Raw genomic sequence first — 24,678 nt, forward strand, 5'->3', positions numbered from 1 at the left:
GGCCAACGAGCGCCATGGCACAAGGTTTTTGTTTTTTACTCAAGGTGGCACCTTGCCAACCTAACTCATGACGTACGAGAGAAGGACAGGGAAAGAAAAGGATGATCATCGGAAATCGCAGACTGAAAGCAGGACAGAAAGAAAAGGAGATGACTAGTTAAATAATTAGAGCTAAGTATCAAAAAACGTCAAAATAGTCAAAAGTATCAAAAAACGTCAAAATAGCACGTGCATCCTGAAAGTGAGTGGATGGGAAAACAGCTGTGGATGGCAAAATAGTGGAAAAATAGGCAAAAGGGTGGGAAATAAAGTTTGAAATGAATTGAAATGTATTTGATGCGTGACACTTAATTGAACAAAAAGTTTCATTGACACAAATAAGTAGTTAATTAATTATGTGCAAAAACCATTAGATGCTTGAATAGGCTGGAGGGGATATAATAGTAAGTGGACGGGAAAGCAACCATGGCGGCAAATTTGAAAACCAAAAATGGTTGATAGAGATAGAAGAAGGTATAATCAGAGTAAATAAATCGACCTTTAATTAAAGCATGAGATAATTATGCTAATTCAGTAGTTAAAATAAAAAACTGGTAATGGCGCAAGAAACAAGGACGCAGAAGGCACACAAAAGACAGGACTGACGCCTGTCCTGTCTTTTGCTTGCGTTCGGTGTCCTCGTTTCTTGCGCCATTACCAGTTTTTTTTCTTTCAACATGAACCAACTCGTCCCAACTGGAGTTTTACTCAGTACTTAAATTAATTAAGCAACAAAAAGGAAATGATAAAAGAGCGGCAAAGAGAGGTGCCAAGGAGGTGTCATTGCTTTTGCATTCTCCCAATGCGGGTCGCCGCAGAGATCTCTAGTCTTTTATTTACATTTTATTTGTACAACAATTTTTGCGTGCTTTGTTTTTGAAAAATAAATGGCTAACGATAAAGATGGTATACCATAACTCATGCTTTGAATGTTAACGGTTACGTGAGCAATGTTCCTTTCGATACTAGGGGAAAACAGGTCGTAGGCGTAGATATCCTGCCACAGCGTGTCCAGGAAGCTCACAGCACCTGTCCGGGCATTTCACGAGTGGGATTAGCGGCCTTCAGTTGGGGGGGAAGGGTCCTTGTTCCGTGCTCTCGACAGAGCAGTTGGTCGGTGCTCCTTATCGAGCCAAGGGAAGGGCTGTGTCTCACGGGGGAATGAAGACATGAATGGGCGTCTCCTTGACGCTCCGACGAGGTTGCTGGCCACTGCCAAGAATGGCACTGCCGTCGTTGCCGCGCCAAGGCAAGACAGCGGTAGGGACATGGCAGGACCACAATACCTCGACAATCGCTGCGAATTGTACTTGTATAACTACCAAGCAGTTGAAGGTAGAATTGAGTGAAATAAGAGAGCGGCTAACACGGTGAGTGTACAAAGTAGGAGACTAGTTGACGCATCACGGGCGGAAAAGCTTTGCAGTTCTATGAGAGCCTGAAAACGGATGTTCGGGAAGACGGGCAAAGGCTTTTTTAGGACGGCCGCTGGTCCGTCTGTCAGTGGACACCAGCTGAAGGAGTGCAGTGTGAAGCAGCTTTCGTCCTCAGGAAGAGGGCGCCGCCAACTTTACTGAGGCAAAGATGACAGAAGACGCGGCTGCAGTAATTTTAATCCACTGTTGTTGTAAAGGATGCATGAATACTTGCAATAAATGTTCAAGAAGATGTTTGTTTGTCTCATGCTAGTTCGCATTATAGCCTTCATACTGTTTACTGATGCCCTCTTGGAATCAAGCCTGCATATGAAGCTGATTAAGAGATTAACCTTTTTGTCTAGCACCTTCACTAGAACCTTAATGCGCTGAATGAGTTTGAGAAAAATGCCTTATTCTATATTTGTCACAAGGACTGTTGGCATTGCACAACTTGGGAGCCTCAGAGCTTAGTAGACAGTAGAAAAAGCTGAGGATGCAAGGAAGCTCTGTTTAGTGTATCCCCCCCCCCCCGCAGAGCATGGCCTCTGTGAACACAAGATGATGCCAGCATTGCTGAATGTGCAACGCCTGAGCACTCTGAACAGCACTGAGGTCGTGTTCTGCAGTGAAGTGACAGTACAGGGCAACCATGACCAGCGCTCAACTTCAAAAATGTGTTTCTCGACTACAACAAAAAAGATCTGAATGAAAACTGCTAAGAATTGCAACAAAACCAGTTATTCGAGAAATAGTATTTGCATTTTTGCAGTGAGCACTATAGTGTAATATTTTTATCTGAATACGCAGCAAAATGCACTTTTTTGCAACTTTGGCATTTTTTTAAAATGTTATTCAGTTTAATTTTAGCTTAAACATTTCTTCCATGCAGTGCATGTTATGGTGAGCCAATGGAAGTTTCATATTGCTCATGAATGTCACCTCAACTTTAAAAAAAAATGTTCATCTAAAAAATACAGACTACAAAAAACATAAAAACTTTGTGCAGGCAATGTCTTGACAAATAATCAATAAATACAACTCATATTCATATACATTGTCCACAAAAAATTTGGCGGGCAAAAAGGAAATAAACATTTTATTAGAAATTCTTTATGGAGACCTAGCTAGCTTTGCACTAGTCTGGAAAATTCAAAGGGCTGTCACATGATGGAAATTTTTTTTTCCCACTAGACATAAGCGAAATTGCATTTGACAGTTCAGTAGAAAGCCACATGGAATGACCCCCCCCCCCCGTAAGAACAGTTTTTTCCCTAAAACAGTGAAAGACTGGAATGAATTGCCACCGATTGTCTTGAATTGAAGCACTTCCTGAAAGAACTGGAATGGTTCTTGGGTCAATCACAGGTGAACTTTGTGTTTGTTGTGTCCGTTTTCTGTATGAGATGAGTTCTGATGCTTGTTCTTTTTGTTGTGTGGCCTCTTCAGTCTTGTTGTAATGCCTCTCCTGCCAAAACATTTGTCTGCATTATTGGTGAATAAACAATTGAGTAGTTGCGCAAAAAACTTGCCACACTTTAAAGGGTCCCCGCGGTGTCATTTGAGCATTCGCCGTGAACATCTAAAAGCACCACAGAAGACTCTCTCCCGTTTTGTGTGGAAGTTTTTCAAAAGTGCAAGAGCATGTAGCCCAATTTGAAGCGCCATAGATAATACCCACATTTGTGCACAAAAGTGGCCGAGCTCTTTTATTTTATTTATTTACAGAAGACTGCTGGCTTTATTGCAAAGCCTTAAGCACGAGTGGATTTTAAAATACGCTTTTGTCAAAAAGAAAACCTCCTTGTAGTACACGCAACTGAGTACACAGTACCGAAGAAATGAACGAGGAAAAGAAACAACATTATACAATATGAGGCGACACCTTACGTCGAAATGAGCACTGGGGGGGGAGAAAGACCCCTTATGTAATACCCCGCGAGGGGTCTTTAAGGTAATAAAATGAAATGAAATGTTGAATGTTGTGAAACTGTTATGAATTCCTAAGTGATGTCGTAAACAACTCCACAGTAGAAGCGTCTACAATATTTGCTTTGAGGACATTCCGTTCCCACACAGTACGGGGGAAGAAAGAATTCTTATCTGTTTCAGTGCGGCATGGGTACTCCTTCACTTTTAAAGAATGGTAGGATCGTGTCGAACGACCCGGCGACGGGCTCAATGTACTTGCTGCTGTTAATTCCTAACTTGTTGTCAGCAATCATCAACATGTACTTAAGCCTCTTCCGGTATCTCCTGAGCTGCCAAGACTCACTTTTTTCAAACTGGAGCCTCGCATGTGTCTCTTGGTTAGAGAGATGTCAGACCTGTGGCGAGGGGAGGGAGAGAAGAGGTGAACACAGCGGTGTTGCTTGCCCCCCCCCCCCCCCCTTCCCCCCCCGTTAGAGAAGTATAGGTGATAATGTCATGGTCCTGCAAACAGCCTCTTGCTGCCGCTAGAAAACCTGCGCACGGAAACATCCACGGAAAATTCTCTGACGGCAGTGCTGGCAAATCATGCAGGAAATCAAGCCAGAAGAAGCTTGGCTTTGATTCCATGATTGTGAACATGGTTTATTGACAATCACCATTTCTGACAATCATCCTGTAACTGTGCTTGTGATTATTGAGAAAGATTTTGCATGCAGGCCCATGTGGGTCATTTCTGCCGGCAAACTTGTTAGGTTAAAACGATGGGTCAGCGTTTGTCTGCGTGTGAACTGCCTTGTCTTGGGTTGTTCCAGCGTGATGCCTTCATCCGGGCCCCATCCTCGCGAGGAGCCCAGATGTTCCTGCAGTGGTTTGTGGAGACGCAGGCGTTCGAGCAGTTTGTCCGGGAACGGACGGAGCGGCTGAGGCAGCTGGCACGGACGCCACAGCACCACCTGCTGCCCAAGGGTGGGTCACAGACACATCCAATCAAAACTCTGTTTGGGGTACCCACTTAATGTGACCAACACCATTGAATCGGTTGTTCATCTCAGCTGTCTGTCGTACAAGCATCTCAGCACCAAAATTTCCCCTAGGTTTTCCTACAGGGCTCTCACGTCTTTGCTTATTTCACAAGTTTTTTCATAGTATTCAGGAAGCAAACCAAATCATGCCGCATTTCCCACTATATCCACCCAAATGCAGTTTACCGACCGTGCCCGTACAAAAATCATTCTTTATGAAGACAGCCCATCACTGGAATGGCCTTCCGACCATTCTCAGTGCTCACCTCTTCAAATCTGCCCTCAGAGAAACTCACTGAAGCCATTGTCCATCACTTAACCAGGTGGTGTCATGTTTGTTGCCGTTTTTTACCCCACCCCTCATGTAATATTCCGTGAAGGGGCCCTTGAGGTATAATAAATAAATAAATAAATAAACAAAAGTTTAAGTCGTAAGTGCCTCCATCAAGAGGACAGAGTTCCCCATCCTAATTCATTTTTCTTGTCGGTGCAGCCATCTGTTCGCGACTGCTGACACAGGACAAACTTTGCTGCTCTGTTTTGAATTTTTCCAATTTTATTGCTTGGTGTTGGTTGGCAGGGATGGCACAAGCGTATTGGGGTGGTTATCACATGTGTGTTGATTTCAGGCAAGACATGCGTGTCTCGAATTTCTCTGTTTAAAGTTTAAGGTCCTGGCTTTGTTTGCAACCATGGTATTCCATGAACAGCCGGTTGTGAGCATCACAGCTAAGTATTTATGCTCTAGTTTTTGTGTCACTATATTACTGTTGATGAAATACTGTGAGGTTAACCTATTTTTTTACGTGTAAAGGCAGTATGAATGCATTTTTTTTAGTGTGTTTAGTTTCATTTTCCATTTCAAACAGTATTTAAGAACACGTGATAAATCGGCAACATCACCTTCATTCCCAATTTGCCTGTGTAACACGCAGTCATTGGCAAACAGTCGTATACTTGTATTGATTCCTGAACAAATATCCGGTGTCGTGTAGTGGACTCCTCCCCCTGTGACAACACAGTCCAAGAGTTCCTGAAGAGATTCGCGGGCCGCTTCAACACGTCTTCTGTAAGCATTCTCGGGACCCGCCTTGGCATGGTCTGTCAAAATCTTTACGTCTCGCTGACATCAGGGATCATCTCGCAGAGCTCTGAATCGTCACCACCCTTCGATCTTTCAGCACGGTTTCTTCCACTTTTTCAATTGTTTCGTCCGAAACGGCCGTCCAGAGCGCTCATGCACTTTTCTCCATAGACTGAACACAGTTGGGAATGAATGCCCACAGGCACAGTGTTTTCTGCCCGCAAGAAATGAATCTCAGAGCGTAATTTACACCTGATGGGAGAAGTGAGTGGGAGCCCCATCAGAGACTGGGGAACCAAGCTACAGTGTGCCAGTGCTGCCACGGAACAGCGTTCCTTGGGAACCTGATTGTACCCTCGTATGTTTAGCACTGCTTGCCTCTCAGACAAGGCAGTTGTCAGCATACCTGAAGACAGCTGTGGTGAAATCTTTCAGTGTCCTTTCAGAGAAAGATGTCACTGAGCACAGGAGGAACCCGAGAACCAATGCACTCCTTTGTACAGAGACCCTGTTGTCCCAGGTTGTTTCACTGGCTGCTGCTTTTGTCGTGCAGTCTTCCAACTTGTTTTTCTTTTGTGTGTTCTTAATAGTGCTTCCTTTCTATTTACTCTATCGTGGAGCATTGTACTCTGGCCACATGCACTTTGCTGTTGATTTCTGTCATCATTGCTATCATGCCTTGCTAGCCTGGTTTCAATGCTGTCTGCTTTGTTCAAGATGGCAGTTTGAGCATCTTGCAAGCTTCTCAGCAGCTCCTGGCCAGGGTTCAGCTCAACGAAAGCAATCACAACTGGTTGAAAAAAAGTTTGGTACAGAGCCCCCGCGATATTTTTCTCCGGCACAGGGAGCTGGCAGAGCAGTTAGTAATCTACAAAGCCGAATTGAATAACTACGACTAGCCTGCGGCAGCAGCAGAGGCGTCGGTTGACTGTCCCTGATGACGGCCTTGTTCGGTAGCTGTGTGATCATCGTGAAGTTGATGTTTCTGCAGCGACTCATTGGTGTTTAATTTCCGCAGCAGTGCAAAGAGGAAACGGGCAGCTGTGTGGACGTTTGCGGCCAGTGGTGCCTCCCCTCTGTTGGGAGGGGTTTTCAATTTTGGTCGCATATTCATGCGTAGTGGAGGATGTGGGCTTATTTTTCACCGCCTGGGGCATCGCACAGCACACGAACATTTGGCATTTCTTCTCCACCAAAACGCAACCAGGATTCGACGTGCAGCTTAGAATACACACAAAGAAATTAAAGTTAAGCTGCATATTTCAAATAATTCTTAGTAAAATGAATAATTTGAAGAGGGTAAGGGGACCTGCTTCATTGAAAAACAATTTGTTTCTGGGCTGTAGTCGTTTATTCAACTGATTCGACAGTGCAAAAATGTCTTCACTCCTGCGCACTTAGTTTCTTCCATGCAGACACAGCTGTGCGCGCTGCGTACAATTCAGAGGATGCTTCTGTTGGCCACTTGGACGGCTGCCACGCATGCCACGACTGAAGGCCATGGAGGGCACGCACTGTCATCCACTCTTCCTTCTTTTTGACTCGCAGCAACTTCTTTCACTTCCAGATGCACACCTTCCAGTTTCTTCGATAACACACTTACAGGCTGCCAAAATTGTGCTTTCAGGGTTCGTTCTCAGGTTGTTGAGCATTGCTCCAACACTGTTGCACGTGTTCTGAGAATATCCATTGGGATAATTGCTCGTTTCAAATTTTCATTTCCATATTTCATTGCAGCAGTAGCGAGAGCACGGGTAGCACAAGTAGTCCGTCTCATTCACAGGTCTTTAGAAGTTTCAAACTGAAGCGGTGGCCTTGTGGTAGAGCATCTGCCTCGCATTCGGGAGGTGCTGGGTTCGATCCCCAGTGCCATCGGGTACCCACCGGTTTCTTTGATGGGTACAAGATTTCCCCTGGCCTGGTGCTCAGCACATGTGGGGTGGAAAAAGGGTCGTAGACCAAACAGTTGCCTTGACGGATGAGAGATAAGCAACCCTAAATCCGCCTCGTGTGGCCCAACTTGTGGCCCTTTTCTCATGAATGTGACCAAGTTTGCTTTGTCTTCAAGCTCAGTAACGGGATCTGAAGGGCTTCTTTCCCAAGCAATGCAACCCTGGGAAGCCAGGCCGGGGCATGACTTGCAGCCATTTGGAGAAAACCGGTGGGTACCCGGCCGGCGGCGGGGGTTGAACCTACCACCTCCCAAAGCCGAGGCGAGTGCTAGGCTGGTGGTGGAATGAGCTTCTTGGAAAGCTAGTCTGCACAAAACACTCCTATCCTCTGTTGCCATGAGCAGTGGATGCATGCCTCCCGCTCATCTGCGATGGACATCCCAAAAGCGATCGGGAGGGCTCCCCTCCTGCCCATACCTACTCCCATCGATAGCCCGCTATCAGTGGTTGCAGATTCATATTTACGCACAGTTGAAGTTCCCTCTTAAGATCTTGTCGAGGGAAATTGGGTTGATGGTGATTGCTGAAGGATGCTTGACGTCTTGCGAGATTCGAATTGCTCAGTCACGTTGCTAGAGGACACTTCTGGAGAGGTTAACTTTTTATAACAATTAAAAGCACAAAGGAAGATACAAGCAAGGAGAAAACATGATGAGATTCACTGGTCACTGACCATGGTCAAACAAAAACAAAAATGACGTTTCGGGAGCGCTACGGCTCCCTTGTTCACAATAAGCAACCGGCTCGTCGTCCCGGGCTTTTTGTAGCGGTTAGTATCGTTTTTAGACATTTAGCGTAGATAGGGTGCAATGTGCCATCATTCTTATTTGTTGTGTTAGGCGTAGTCTGGATTACTAGTGACTCGAGATTTCGGCGGGCTGATACATTCTTTTCTGTTGTCACTATATCTACTTCGTCCCAGTTAATTTCATGGCCAGTCTCTTGCGCATGCTCCGCAATTGCGTTCGTTGTTGCTTTTCCTCTTCGTACGTCGTACTGACGTTCTTTCAGGCGTCTCGTGAGATCTTTTGTTTCGCCTATGTAAACTGATGAACAGTCGGCGCAGGCGATTTTGTAAACTACGCCGGGAAACTTTGCACGAGGGAGCTGATCTTTCACGTTTACCAGCTCATTTCTTATCTTGCTCGTTGGTACATGTGCAACATGGACGCCGTGCTTGCGGAACATCCACGCCAGCGCCTCGCTGATCCCTGATATATACGGGATAGGGGCTCGCTTCGGTGTCGGTGCGTCGGCACTTTCGTCTTCCCTGGCAGTGGGCTTCTTCAATGGAGCCAATCTTCCTTTCATGTTCCGAATGAAGGAAAGCGGGTAGCCGTTTCTTTTTAAGTCATTTTCCATGGTCTTCATTTCGTGTTGTAGGGCTGCGTCTATATTTACACTTGACTTGAAAACATATTTACACTTGACTGACTCGTAGTTCTATGTGACAGAACGAGCCCTCAGTCCTGCTGAAACAGCTGGTTTTAAACCCTATGTCCCCGCCTTCGGTGGCGAGAATAACCAATCAGGTAACTGCACAATTATCCATCCAATAAATTATTGGGGAAAGGAAAACATCACCAATCAACAATTCGGAAAGGACGACACAACCAATCAATGATGGGGGAAAGAAGGTAACTCATCGCGACAAACGCTGTACACATATGTACTCTTTCCAACATCACGATTTTGGAGAATTATGCTTTCCTGCTCCGAGCTTCGCGAACACACTCACTTTCCTAACGTCCGGTTGACCCAAGTTCAAGGAAAGTCACTCCAACCCATCTGTTCAGCAGCGTCCCTCTTTGTGCCTGCAGCTAGCGTGGCAATATCCTGTTGACTGCGCTTCAAGCTGTCAATGCACGCCGCTGCATACATGGGACAAAGCCACGCACTGTGGCGCGGATACCGCCTCGCCGCAAGCACATGCACACAGGGTGCGACCTAATGAATCCGTCCCTGACCTATCCCGCAATCCTCCGCTATCCAGCCTCCCCCCGTATCCCGCTGGGTTGAGTTGACTCACCCCCTTCTGTGCGGTTGTGCGGAGGGCCCAGAGAAAGAACGCAATGGGCATTCCACCAACGCGAACCGGATGCGGCAAAACAAAGTACAGCACCGCGAACTTCACTCACACTTTCCAAGCATTTACAGAGAGCTAGCGCCATCCAGTAAGTAATATATAAACTATTTCTTCAGTTGCGTTTTTTTTTGGGTGGGGGGGGGGGGGGGGGGGGTATTTGCCGCGCAGGGGATTTTAAAGGCACTTGGAAGTTGGGTGATCCTATCTCGTTTTGTCCATGATGGTGTGTGTAGTGCACTTCTGCTCCGCAGAACTTCTGTTGATCCTGATGCATCTGTGGGCGATGTTTTTGATGACGATAGCAGCAGTGAAGACAATTTTGGTTAGTCGGATTTTAGCACAGAAAGCGAAAGTGCGTCAGTCCAGCCCGGAACATCAATAGGAATCTGCCGGTAAGTTCTCTGAATCATTTTGCTGCGCTCCCAAGCTGACCTGTGGATATCCTCAGAGTGCTGGAGGTCACGATTCTTATCTGCGGGGTGTCCTTCAGGAAGGACCATTTGCCAGCGCAGGGTTTTCCCCTGCTGTAAGACAACCAGGCCTCGACCTCAGCATTGCACTTCGGAGTTCCGCGCAGCGGTTCACCAGAGCCGTTGGTTTCTTTCTGCTGTTTCTCACGGCTGAAGTCGTCAGGGAGATATGCAACAGCACAAATAAATATGCTTGGATGCATATTTTTGAGAAACCGGCACAGAGCGAGAGAGACGGATTGTGCAGAGAGGTTACTCCTGAAGAAAAGCAACAGTTCATCGGACTAATAATACACATGAGTGTTGTGCAAATTCCACGCTTGCACTCATACTGGCTGACAGGCCTTGTAGCACCGGTGCCGAGAAGGCAATTCAAGGCATTGGTGGGCATCCAGAGGAGACCACTGCCACGGGCACTGCATATCTTCTCTGACTCAACACAGGAACGTTTCGTCACCATCCAACCACATGGGTACCTCTCTGTTGACGAGAGAATGGTCAAGTCTAAAGGTTGTTCTGGAATTCATCAGTACATGTGGGATAAAATAATGAAATGGGCTATAAATTGTGGGTTCTGGCAGATTCAAAAACTGGCTACACAATTCAGCTCAGTGTATATACTGGAAAGCACGAAGCACCTAGTGAGCGGGGCTTGGATGTTGTCACACGGCTGTGCGAGAACTACCTTGGTCAGGGATACATTATTTTTTTGGACAACTTGTGAACGTCTTTGTTTGTCCACCTACTGGAATTCACAACACTCGCTTGTGGGGCGACGCGGAAAGATCGCGATGGGTTTCCCAGTGAACTGAAGGACACAAGATTGAAAAAAAAAAAGAAAGCAGAGAGAGGAGATCTGCTTGTACCTGCAGCTCGTTGTACATATCATCTTGACAGCCCACACAGCAAAGGAGTTTGTTCTAGCGAAACAAAGGAAAAAAAATGTGGAGAACGTATGGACCGAACTGCTGGGAATTCGGACCTCTGGAACTTATTGAGCAGCTGTTGGGATTGGATGAGTTCCTCCGGTTGTTGTTCCACGGGGCAGTGCACCCTTCTGCACCAGCCTCAAGCAGTGGATCGATGCAGCAACTGTGTCTGGAAGAGAGAAAAGTTGAACAGAAAACTCTTCTGCGAGACCTGTGCGACCAACCTGTGTTTCACTTCAAGAAACTGTTTTGCCCGTTGGCATGATACACACCTAACCTCATGTTTTCTTTTACGCCTCAAAAATTTTGTACATAGAAATCAAAAATTTCGCGAAAATATGTGCACACTGCACATATCTCTCCTGAACACAGCGTATATCCTGAAATTTTTTATATTATGCCTGTATGGAGAAATGTTTGTTTTTGTAATTTTTTAGTGTTGGAAATTTTTGTGTAATTTTTTTTTTTTTCATATTTCTTTCAATAGACATGTTCATTGAGTCTAATACCAATGGAAAGAGAGTTTCTTCCTCGCCACAATGGTACTGTGCACTTCAGTATGAAGCACGTTATGTTAAAGGAAAAAAATACTTAGCATAGCATCCAAAAGCTTTTGTGGTGGCCCGGAAAGTGTCAAGTGGATTAGAACTCGTAAAAAACAGTAAAAAAAAAGAACATATGCAAAAAAGACAGGCAAAACTGAATACAGGCAGAACAGGGGATTATTCTCGGGTCTCGTTTGAAAACCAGATGCGTAACAATCTAAAAACTAAACAAAAAGCACTGACGTTACATGGGAAACACAGCTAATAAGGGGCAACACTCGTTAATGTTGGTCGTTAACAATGGAGAAGAAAGTGAAACACCATGGGAACACACAACAATATAACTGAAAACCTGCAAAGTATAGGAGTTTTATGCTTTGTAATGCAAGCATAAGTTTTTCTTGAATACCTGCACATTGTTTGCAAGCACTAACGCCGCTGGCAGGCGATTCTACTCTGTTAGGAATGAATGAATATTGATAGGAAGGGGGGATGCTCACTTTGCACGGATTATCGGTGCGCGACGACACATGTGTGATATCAGTGCATTTTTTAGAATTGGATTGGTGTGGTAAATTTTTCAAGAGGCACAAACGAGAAATTTTTCTGTGCAGCGACAAGGGTGTTATTGATAAAGTTTCCTTCATCAGTGTTACACCTGATAAACGATCATGGTCACCAACAATAATACATGCGGAGGAATTTTGGACTGCTTCAAGAGCATTGGTTAATCCGTCGGTACGTGGGTCCCATACTGATGAGTCATATTCGAGTTTAGAGCGAACAAGTGTTTTATGAAGAATTAGTTTCACAGATGAACAAGATGAACAAGGAAGGTCTGGTCCCGGATTTATGCACGAAGAATGCAGCTTGTCCACCGGGGTAGCGCCGTAAGCCACGTTGACGCTGAGTGTCGCCGAGACATGGCGGCCTTGTCGGCAGTCCCAGCTATCCAGAATTGGTGGCGTTATCCGCACGAGTGAGCTGTGATTGTAGATCAGCTGTGTCGTCCAAGCTTCTGTCGGTTGGAATGATCGCACATGCCCCGCCGGTGTCATCAGCAGGACGGCAATAAGCTGCATGAAAAAGGCGAGCGGGTTATCGATCCGCGTACTGGTCGTGCCGCCGCGCCCATTGATGCTTCAGCTAGGACTTCATGCAGGATGCTTCAGCTAGGACTACACAATTTTTAAAAATAGGCTTTTTGAGCTGGAAGATTTTTTGGCACAGCATTGTCAGTGGTGAACTACATCAGAATACAGCTAAGACGTGCTTGCTAGCAGCCTGGTTAACTAATATTCAATAGTTAACTTTTGAACTATTACTGTTAGGTTCCTTAATTATTGAGAGACATGTAGCCCATTATAAGCAATATCTATATCACTATTAGAATTTCCAAAACGCATTTACCCTTGGCATTGTGGCCCAACACATTGTGGCCATTTGGACCAGTTACGTGCATTCGAGAGGTCGCTTTGCCTGCGAGCTTCTTGAAAGTGCATGAATTTTGGCACGATTTAGCCCAAATTTGTTGGGCCATAGCGCCAAGGGTAAGAGTCTTTTCGAAATTCTAAAAACTTCCACGCCTCTCAGTAATTAAGGTGCCTAACAGTAATAGTAAAAAGTTAACTATTAAATACCAGCTAACCAGCCTGTAGTTAGCATATCTTAGCTGTATTCTCATGTACCGTATTTACCCAATTCCAACGCGCCCCCGATTCCAACGCGCACCCAATTTACGGCACCAAAAAAAAAAAAAATTTCAAGCCCCGATTCTAACGCGCGCCCAATATTGGTAATAAATAAAAAAAAAACTACAAGCCCCGCTTCTAACGTGCATGTGACTTCCACGAATGAAAATAATTTGCAACCGTTTTTATATTTTAAGGGGAGATGCGGGTGAAAAAACCGCGATTTTTTTCGATAAAGTCGATTTTGTATTTTCTTGCGTTTTGTATTCCCCCAAGCCTCTTCTTTTATGTGTAAAAAAATCAAAGCCGATAATCAATGGGAAGCTAGTAAAAAATACAATTAAAGCACTCGCGGTGGCTCGCGAAAGTGCGAATTTGACCGAATTTCGGGAACGCGGCATTTCGCTCCACGGCGTCGCCCGCTCTTGAATATTCGCGGGGAAGTAGGCCTACCCATCGTCTACGAGAAGCCACTTCGGCAGCGGCGCATTCTTGATAAAAATACGAAAAAAAAGATCGTTTCCCGCCCGAGTCGAGCGTCGCGACTGGCCCTTCAAATCACGTGGTACGATCGGAGCCGTTCCATTGGCTACGAGCATTCCACCGCACGGTCGGGCGCAGACGCTCTTTCTTCGTTCTGCCGCCACCGAGACGTGAACCAACGCTTCTGCCCGGGTTTTTCTCCTATCTCCGCTATCGATGTGACTGAGAAACGAGATTTTCGCTCACGCAATTTCCTGACAAAGCATCAGTATAAAGGAAGACGCCCCAAGCGCAAGCGGAGAGCTCCGGTTATGGGAGGTTCGTCTGCTGCTAGGCGTAACTGCGGCAACGGCGATGCTTCTTGCGGAGCATCGATGACTTCGTCAGTGCGTCTGAGCGAAAGATAAAGATCTTCGACTGTAAAAACGGGCGCGGGAGCGCTGTTATCTGTGAGATCGGCATGATGCACGACCTCGTCAGCGGCGCGGCGTGCCCCGCCTGCGGACGATGTAATCTCTGTCAGAGAGTCGGCCGCAAAACAGAAAGGAGTCTCATCGTTTTTGGAACTTTACCGCCGAAATGACGCGTTTCCGATAACCGTTGTTTCATCAACATATTCTTCGATCCGCGTATCTTGATCGTGCAACGGCAGTGATGAGGCGTCCGCCCGCGGCAGTGCACGGGATACCGTCGCCGTGAACGCGGTCCGTGGTCGCTGAGCACGCGACCAATGACAAGCGCCACACCGGTTGAAAACGGCTCCTGCGACGCAGAAAACGACGAGCAAATGTGCTCCCATGTTTCCAGCAGTTAGTGAGCTCCCACATCGTATAATGGCGATGACGATGGGCAGCTATGGGGCAGTTTCGGTTTGCACTCGAATCCAACGCGCATGCGATTTTGAGACGTATTTTCCCCGAAAAAAGGTGCGCGTTGGAATTGGGTAAATACGGTACTGCACCGCTGACAATGCTATCCTGAAAAAAGTGCTTTTCTAACTTTAAAAAGCTTGTTTTCAAATGTTGTGTACAGTCTTGGGGGGAACACCCTGCATACTTAACTGTAGCCCCCTGGCGGTGTTAACATTGAAAAAGAAACAAGAACTAACTATGCAACACATTCCCTTCCTTTATTTTAAGGTTATTAAATCAGTAGATTAGTACATATTTCATCATATCAAAGAATGTACTAATGTCAAATGTACGTGCACAAATAACCCATTGCAGTTTGAGAAAATGATGATGAGACAGATCGTTTATGCACCGTTCACTCGGTGTTCACACTACATGTAGCCATACCGGTCGTCTCTTACGAGGTGGCAGCACACGACGCGGATGGGCTGGCGTTGGCGACAGCATCTCTGTTGTGTCTTGAGGTGAGTCCGAAGAATGAAGGACTGGTCCGAGCAATTGTCAGGAGAGGACCCATGCTGAATGGGAACACTCACTGGGGGTCCACGATTGACAGCTTGGCCGCATTTCATATCTTGCCATCGTCAAGACGAAAAAACGATCGCCCGTGTTTCTTCGTTACCTTGTGGGGACCCATGAAAGCAAAGTCTCCCTAGAAAGAAGTGGCTGACTTCTTCACCCGCACCCCCATCTTTCGCGGTAGTCTCTTTCCCAGACTGTCCATATACTTTACTGCTGTTGCTTCTCGACCCGTTTGTGCAGGTGCTGCAGTCTGGGTAGCTGAAATCCGACAACATTGTCTTGTGCTTGGTAGGCGTCCATGGAGCAATAATGCAGGGGTAAGCCCCGCAGTAGCGTGCAGCGGTATGTTCGCAAGTGCTCTAATGCTGTCACCTGACATGGGACTTGAAAACTGTTGAGATGTTCAACTACCGTTCGCTTCTGGATAATGCAAGAATTAATGCAAAAGGCTGATGCCGCGGTCTTTTAGAAATTGCTCAAACCTTCTACACTGCATATTTTCCTTTCCTCAAGTACAATTTTCATTTTCTTCATTGCGGCCCTCTTCACTCCCACTTCGTCCCTTCCTCTACGAAGGACAAGGTGAAGTGGCCGGCTTAGTGAAGCTATTGTTTCAAACTCGCTTGGCAATAATGTATATGCATAAAATAGCGCACAACAGCGACATGGCCAGTCACAGAGTGAATGTGGTGATTTGAGCACCATGTAAGCTTGCAAAGATTTGCTCCATGATGGACAAACGACCCCCAAGTTCATAGGCTGCGATATCGGTCAGAATTCGAGGTACCGCTCAGTTGTCAACATTGGCCAGACCGGCTGTTGTTTCAAAGAGAGAGCGAGGAAGCACAAACATGCAATAAAAAAAAAAAAATGAAAGGGGTAACCTCCCTGCACAGATTGTGAAGACCTGTGCTGGAAGAGGCAAAGTTTATTGGCAAAGGCAGAGCTGAAAGGGAAGCTATAGAAGCATTTCACATAGAGGAAGGTGGGCCCACGTGCATAAGCATTTCGTCGGTTAAACTCAGCGGCCGGGAAGTGGATATTTTAGATGGTCATGTGTAGATCTTGTTGTTCGGTCATGTTACCGTGTTTCCGTCAAGCCTCTATAGGCTTTTTGTCCCTGCTCCTCACATCCTTGATGTGAAAATAAACCTGATTGATTGATTGATTGATTCTTAGCTTGTTCTGGGAGCAGTAACGCACTGGAATTTATGTATAAATATTGTCACGTCGGTGTAAGACGCGCTAACGCTCAAGGCGGTTTGGAAGGCTCCCAAGAACGTCCGGTACCGAGTCCGACGGTGGCGAACTTCGTCCTTTTCACTTAATGTCCTCACGTCGTCGTCTTCAGTAGCGCTAGCGTCATTAGCCCCCCCGTTCGAAAAGCATCGTCCCGATGCTAAAAGGAAACCAGCGTCAGAGGGAGTGTTACGGTGTCCTTGCGTGATACGGTTTCAGGCGAACGACATGGACCACCTCGGGGCGCGCGTCGCGTTGTGAGCGTGGTGTTTGATCAGGAATGACTTCATAGTTGAGATCGCCGATGCGCCGCAGGACTTGGTAGGGGCCGAAGTAACAACGTAAGAGCTTGTCGCTGAGTCCGCGACGTCGGATTGGGGACCAAACCCAGACAAGGTCGCCTGGGAAATATTCGACCGCCCGTCTCCGCAGGTTGTACCGTCGGGCATCTTGGTCCTGCTGAGCGCGAATTCGCACCCGGGCTAGTTGACGAGCATCCTCGGCACGCTGTAAAAAGTGGGCAACGTCGGCATTTGGGTGGTCGTCGACGTGGGGAAGCATAGCGTCGAGTGTTGTGGTCACCTGTCGTCCATAGACGAGACTGAACGGTGTCATGTTGGTTGTTTCCTGGACGGCGGTATTATAGGCGAACGTGACATAAGGCAGGACTTCATCCCACGTTTTGTGCTCCACATCAACGTACATCGAAAGCATATCCGCGAGAGTCTTGTTCAGACGTTCGGTCAGGCCGTTCGTCTGGAGGTGGTTGAGGTCGACCTGCGGTGGCTCGTGTGGCTGAAAGCAAGGATATGCTGCATGAGTTCAGCAGTAAAGGCAGCTCCTCGGTCAGTAATGAGAACCCGGGGTGTGCCGTGGCGCAGGACGATCTGAAGCACAAAAAATTTGGCCACATCGATAGGGGTTCCACTCGAAAGAGCGGCTGTCTCCGCGTAACGCGTGAGATAGTCTGTGGCGACTATTATCCACTGCTTTCCAGAGTTTGATATGGGGAACGGGCCGAGCAAGTCCATCCCGATTTGTTGGAATGGTCGGGACGGCGGGTCAATGGGCTTGAGGAAGCCGGCGGGCTTGGCAGGAGGAACCTTGCGGCGCTGACAGTCACGGCAAGAGCGAACGTAATGCGTAACGTCGTGTCCAAGGCGAGGCCAGTAGTATTTTTCGTGAATCTTGGCTTGCGTTCTAGTGACGCCAAGGTGGCCGGACGCAGGTTCGTCGTGGCAGGCATTCAAAATTTCGAGGCGTAGGTTCTCGGGCACGACGAGCAAGTACTCGCGACTGTTAGAAGAAAAGTTCTTTTTGTAGAGTACGCCGTCACGCAGGCAAAGGGAAGACGAAGCACCGGAAGGCGGCAGGTACTCTGCCACTGGCACCTTCAAGATAATCAATGACGTCTCGAAGGTCCGGGTCGGCGCGTTGTTGGTCAGCAAAGTCGGTAGAGTTTAGGGCGGTCACAAAGGCGTCGTCGTCCGCAGCGTCATCAGCAGCTGGTTGTGCAGGGGCACGGGAAAGGCAGTCGGCGTCCAAGTGCTTGTGGCCGGATTTGTAGGTTACAGAAATGTCGTATTCCTGCAGTCGGAGACTCCATCGTGCAAGGCACTCTGAAGGATCCTTTATGTTGGCCAGCCAACAAAGTGCGTGATGGTCGGTCACTACTTTGAAAGGTCGACCGTAAAGGTATGGTCGAAACTTGGAAATTGCCCACACGATGGCGAGACATTCTTTTTCGGTGGCAGAGTAGTTTGCCTCGGCCTTAGACAGTGCACGACTTGCGTAGGCAATTACACGATGTTGATTTTTCTGGACCTGAACTAGGACTGCACCCAAACCAACATTGCTGGCGTCGGTGTGTACCTCAGTGTCAGCATATTCATCAAAGTGCGCCAGAATGGGTGGTGACTGTAAGCGGCGTTGAAGCTCTAGGAACGCCTGTTGTTGCGGCGCTTCCCACTGGAACTGGACATCGGTCTTGGTCAGGTAAGTAAGGGGCGCAGCGATTTTAGAGAAGTTTTTCACAAAGCGGCGATAATACGCACATAGTCCAAGGAAACGCCGAACTTCTTTCTGATCGCGTGGCGGCGGGAAGTTCGCGATGGCGACGGTTTTTTCAGGGTCCAGAAGGACCCCTTCTTGGTTCACGAGGTGACCCAAAAACTTCAACTCCTCGTAACCGAAGTGACACTTCTCGGCTTTTAGAGTGAGTCCAGAGGATCTTATGGCCTGCAGAACCGCCTCGAGGCGACGAAGGTGCTCGTCAAAAGTTGGGGCGAATACGATCACATCGTCCAGGTATACAAGGCAAGTGTGCCATTTCAGGTCCACGAGTACTGTGTCCATAAGCCTCTGAAAGGTCGCTGGGGCGGAGCAAAGACCAAATGGCATGACCTGGAACTCGTACAACCCATCTGGAGTGATGAATGCCGTCTTCTCACGGTCCCTCTCGTCTACCTCTATTTGCCAGTACCCAGACTTCAAATTGATGGAGGAGAAATACTTGGTGTTGCATAAACGATCCAAAGCGTCGTCGATTCTGGGCAAAGGGTAAACGTCCTTTTTAGTGATGTTATTCAGTCGCCGGTAATCAACGCAGAACCGCAATGTTCCGTCCTTTTTCTTTACGAGCACGACAGGTGCGGCCCAGGGGCTCCGAGACGGTCGAATGACGTCGTTATCAAGCATTTCCTTTACTTGCGTGCTGATGGCGGCGCGTTCTCTAGAGGAAACACGGTAGGGTGACTGTCGCAGTGGTGGCGCCGTGTCGTCCGTAATAATCCGATGTTTAGCAAGGTGTGTCCTGCCGACGCGCGGAGACGACGCAAATGTGTGTCTGTAGCGATTGAGCAGGTCACGCAGCATGCCTTGTTGTTGTTGCGGCAATGTCTGATTAATGTCGTACTTGACGTCGACTATGGCCTCTGGATCCGGTCGTGAAACACGAGTCAGGCTTTGTGCGCACTTGGTATCAGTGACGGCATCGATGTTAGCGACAGTCGTACCCTTGTTCAGGTGCTGGTGCTCATTGCTGAAATTAGTCAGGAGTACATCAACTTTGCCGTCTTCCAGAAACATGACCGCCCGAGGTACTACAATACCGCGGTCGAGAAGCAAAAGTTGTTTACCCTCGACTATACCTTCAGTGTCTCGAATGGTATGCGAACCGACAGTCACCAGGATACTGGAGCGGGGAGGCACGGTCACTTGCTCGTCAAGAATATGGAGCGCCGACGGGAGGGCATCTGTGGTGTCAATGGCATTCGCTGTCGAAAACTGGACGGACTGGGACTGCAGGTCGATGATGGCTCCGTTGTCCGTTAGGAAGTCCATACCCAGGAGAACATCACGAGAGCAATCAGCAAGGACAACAAACTTTGCAGGGAACGTTTGCCCTTGTACCGTGACCCTAGCCATGCACATTCCTATCGGCGTAATCAAATGTCCTCCAGCGGTACGTAACTGCGGGCCGTTCCAAGCTGTCATAACCTTTTTGAGCACAGCGGCGAATTGTCTACTGAGCACAGAATAATCGGCACCAGTGTCAACTAAAGCAGTTACGGCTGTGCCGTCTACTGAAACGTCTAAATCGGCCGGTGCTGGCGTCTTGCAGTACAGTCGAGGAGTCCGATCGCGGCTTTGGTGCGTCGAAGGGATGCGGCGTCGAAGAGAAGCGGCGTCGAAGAGAAGCATCGCGGTTACGAAGAAGTGCGGCAGGTTGTCGACTTTTCTTAACATGCTGTCGTTCGTGGGTCGTCGAGGACGGTGTGTTGCTCGGCATTGGCGATGTGTCTGTCGGCGTTGGAGGGTCTTGTTCTTGTCGTCGAGCAACCGCACCTCCAGAGGCTGCCGCGTCTAGTTTCCCCTACGGGGACTTCTAGACTGGCCCTGGTCGTTGGGTCCCGGAGAACTGTAGCGGCGCGGAGATGGTGATCGCGACATGCGACGCTGGCCGGAGTCCGCTTGGGAGATGTAATCTGCGATCTCCATTGGTCGCTCTCCAGGCAGCGGACGGGGGGCACCGAAGGGCAACCCTCAAAGACCCATCTCCTTATGTGGACAGCGGCGCCAGATGTGCCCAGGTGCCCCGCAATGGTAGCACAACGGTCGATGGTCCGGGGTTCTCCAGACGTCAGTTCTGTGACGCCTAGGTCGCTGGACAATGTTCGACTGGGAAAGTGGAAGCTGAGGAGCGGCTGGCGTAGGTGCTTCATATCGTTGGGTCGAGGCCGGAAGGAAACGACTTGCGGCGGCAGCATAACTCAATGTTTGTGGCGGTGGTGGAGTGGCTGCCGGAAGCTGCGACGTACCTAATGCTTGTTCGACCTCCTCGCGAATGACATCTGTAAATGACGCAATCTGCGGCTGAGCAGGGGTGTGCTGCAAAGCCTTCGCCACCTCTTCCCTTACAATGGCTCGAATGACCTCACGTAGTGATTCTCCTGAGGTCATGGAGGTTCCCTCAGTACGGGTGCAGAGCATCGATACGTTAGTGCGCTCGTACTGTCGTGCCCGCATGTCGAGTGATTTTTCAATGGACATTGCTTCCTTGACGAAGTCGTTTACTGTTGCGGGTGGACTCCGAACCAGGCCTGCGAAAAGCTGCTCCTTTACACCCTTCATCAGCAATCGCACCTTCTTCTCCTCCGGCATGCTCGGGTCTGCGCGACGGAAGAGGCGTGTCATCTCTTCCACGTACACCATTACACTTTCGTTCGGGAGTTGGATGCGATTCTGCAGAAGAAGGTCGGCCTTCTCCTTGCGAAACGCACTGGTGAACGAACGCCTGGAGAAATTCTGCTTTGAATGTCTCCCATGTTTGGAGGCAAGATTCATGGTTTACGTACCATGTCCTTGCAGAGTCTTCCAGAGCAAAATAGACATGGCGCATCTTTGAGTCCCCGTCCCAAGAATTGAATGTGGCCACCCGGTCGAACTGGTCGAGCCAGTCCTCGGCGTCCTCATGGGGTAGGCCATGGAAACGCGGCGGATCCCGTTGGTGGTGGAGAAGGACTGGCGCAGTTGATGCTGGAGGATTCATTGCAGCAGCGCCGGCACTCCTTGTTGACTTGTGGTCGGGGAGCAGCCCGAACTCGGGAGATAGGCCTTGTAGTCGGCGGCTGCCCTGGTGAACGGGCGTGTCTACCGGGGGTGGTCGACCTCTGCTGGAATCGCGGCTTGATGGGGGCGTCCGGTACATGAAAGATGTACCCAGCAGCTCCACCAGATGTCACGTCGGTGTAAGACGCGCTAACGCTCAAGGCGGTTTGGAAGGCTCCCAAGAACGTCCGGTGCCGAGTCCGACGGTGGCGAACTTCGTCCTTTTCACTTAATGTCCTCACGTCGTCGTCTTCAGTAGCGCTAGCGTCAATATGATGTTGGTTCTGTATGTTTTTCTTTTTTTCCGTTGGCTCAATCTGGCTTGGATAATGTACTGATAATGATAATATACTGGTGTATAAAAGGTGGCATTTTTCACAATAAACTCAGTTGGTAGTAGGGGCTCCTTCTCCCTGTTTTCACTCCCTTGTGCCATGCAACTCATGGACGTCCTGCTGGATGCAATGCTAGTCCCAAAGTGGTCAAGATTTCCTCCAGAATGTGAGGCATTCATTGTTTTATTTCTATTTTTAGCCTCTGTGGAACGCTTCTAGTGTAAGCGCGATGCATCGCCTAAACAAATAGCTGGGGGGAGCACACGTGGTATGATAACCTAATTAACTGCCTGCTGCTATAATGGCACGGGGTGTACTATTGGCACCATATGAAGCACGATGAGGTGTTCAGTCGTAAGACACCACATTAGAGAAATAAAGGATCCAGGTGTCAATTGTAAGACAGCAGAATAGAGAGATAAAGAAATACAAGCACTGACTTTCTTCAGTGCACATTGCAATCACGCTTCAGAAATGATAATTAGCCATGCAGGAATCATTTTGTTTCGTTTGCTTTGCTGTGCTCATTTACTTTGTTGCTTAAATTACCTGTCTACAGAAAAGAAATACCCGCATCAAGGACGCTTGCAGTTACTACGTGCGTTTAAAAAAGTATTGCCCCGCCGCGGTGGCTCAGTGGTTATGGTGCTCAGCTGCTGACCCGAAAGACGCGGGTTCGATCACGGCCACGTCGGTCGAATTTCGATGAAGGCGAAATTCTAGAGGCCCGTCTACTGTGCAACGTCAGTGCACGTGAAAGAGCCCCAGGGGGTTTGAAATTTCCACAGCCCTTCACTACGGCGTCTCTCATAGACTGAGTCGCTTTGGGACGTTAAACTTCATAAACCAAACCAAACCTAAAAAAGTATTGCAAGAGTTGCAGTGCAGCATGTGCAGTTGTGCTTCGTATCTGTGGTAAATATAAACTTGTTAAAACCATGGCACAATCCACAAAAAATTAAAATTTTTCCGGTATCATGTGTTCCCATTGTGCTGAATCTGTGTCTCATCTCTCCTTGTGCAGGTGCGCTCTTTTAGAATCACGCCCATCAGCCTGCACTGTTGCGTGTACCACATGAGCCGTCTTGTGGCCCTGCCTTGCTCTTATGGTCTTAGCAAGGACATGTCTCGCCATCTTGCCGTGCTTCATGGAAGCATTCAATGAACTCTTTTGACACTGCTTTGACTGTGTGATTCCCTCTTGCCTGGCAGGACTTACTGATGTAGCAAATCGTGCTGATGGTGGGTGATAACTAAATTTTCTTGCAATATCTCTGTCTGCGTATTCATAGTCGTGTTTTCCTGGGTTGAGTGGTGCACATATACGTGAGGCGAGGCTGCCGTTTGGCACTGAGTGTTCCATATGCGATCGCCTCAAATACTGCACTCAGAAATCAGATTTCTGAGTAGCACAGTCGTCAGCCAATTTTTTTATTCCTGTATTCGAAGTCAAATGTTTCCACTCTGTTGCCACTTCGAGTTGCCGCTCAATTCACTCTCACTCTGCCTTATGCTAGCTGTCCCGGTTGGCTAGAGTGACTGCTCTGGTGAGGTGGTGGTCCTGCGTTCGAACCCCGGGCTAGGATTCTACCAACTACCAAGTTTCTGTGGTAGCTGTATAGCTTTTGTTTGTTGCCGTATGGCTGTGCTTGGGTGGATGCCAATGAGCAATTACTCCCTTAGTGTGCTTTTAAAATATTTGAGATTGCCCAGAAAATTCGCAACTTATTTTTAATTATCTACACCTAGAAATTTTATCTTCACGCACCTCTAGTTCTCTGCTCTAAAGTGCCGCACGCTCATTGTTGGGCTCCCTTATGACGACTGAGCAGAGCCTCTCTTGCACCAGGCTTGTTCGAGCAGCGTGCAGCAGAGTATCTCCTGGACCTGGAGCAGTCCGGCCGAGGGCTGCGGCAGCTGGGCAGGAAGGTCCGCACCATAGGTGGGTGGAGCCTACTTGTGCTCAGAGAAGATTTCCTGCTCCTACTGAAAGGCATGCACAAATTCATGTAGAACTGTTTCTTATTTATGAGCTGCCCAGGGAACCATTGGAAGATCACAACAGCCCTTGGCTGAGGCCATGTCGGGCGGAAAACGGGGCATTACACTTGGCAAAGTACTTTGGGGGAGGGCAAATTTGCTGCCAAGTCGGTTGTCTGTTGCATGTATGCATGCACTATGTTTCACATGCGATGTCTCCTGCCGATTGTTGAAAATTTAAAAGCTGAGCTTGCCTTCAGTGTTGACTGGCTTCTGTTCGTAATTTAATCTCCCTCTAAGATGAAAGCAAAATATCGGAACACGATTAGTTTGTTTTCATTGCAGACTTAATGTCTGCCTTTTCATAGAATGATTGGCAGAGCTTGCGCAGAATACCTGCACTGACGCTTCTTGTATTGAGCACCTGATGTCTATGCACACACACATTTTGCTGCTCCAGAGTGACTTGGGCCATTCACATCTCTGTGCCAGCTGGCAGAACGTCCACAGTATGCACAGCGTGTTAAAGCACTCACATGCAGCCAATACGTTGAGCCCCTGTGTAGGGAACAAGTTCCATGCAGCATGAAGGTGAAGGTTGCGCAAACACAGGACGAACCACAAAGAAGAAACACACACAGGCCATGTTTACACAACCTTCACAGCAACGTGTACCAATCTAACTTTTACTGAAGTTTCGTGCAGTTGTCACAGAAGGTGGGCGTGAGTCCAGGATCAGGGTCATTGGCCGCCTCTTTGCTCTGTGCAGGTGAGATGTTCAGGAATCTGAGAGCCTTCCAGCGTGAATGAAGCACTGTTTTCAAGTGTCCACCATCCCGTGTGAGTCAAGTGTCAAGGTCCATGCACTAGCGCCGCCGTTGCTGTGTGATATATTATGACTGTGAGGTGAATAAAAACGATCTTTATTTCTTTA

General features: G+C 48.0%; 1 protein-coding gene across 1 annotated transcript in view; it reads left to right on the forward strand.

Annotated features, from left to right (window-relative positions):
• LOC149367631 (DENN domain-containing protein 2D-like) overlaps positions 1–24,678 on the forward strand; it is a 174,956-nt gene extending 150,278 nt beyond the window's left edge. The window contains exons 15-17 of the mRNA XM_089575130.1: positions 4,199–4,352; positions 23,614–23,706; positions 24,514–24,678. Coding sequence (XP_089431256.1) covers positions 4,199–4,352; positions 23,614–23,706; positions 24,514–24,554 — 288 coding nt within the window. The 3' untranslated portion in view covers positions 24,555–24,678. The remainder of the gene's footprint in view (positions 1–4,198; positions 4,353–23,613; positions 23,707–24,513) is intronic.

The sequence above is a fragment of the Amblyomma mixtum genome, chromosome 1, assembly GCF_055824585.1.
Source record: "Amblyomma mixtum isolate Tamu chromosome 1, ASM5582458v1, whole genome shotgun sequence".
Taxonomy (NCBI): Eukaryota; Metazoa; Arthropoda; class Arachnida; order Ixodida; family Ixodidae; genus Amblyomma; species Amblyomma mixtum.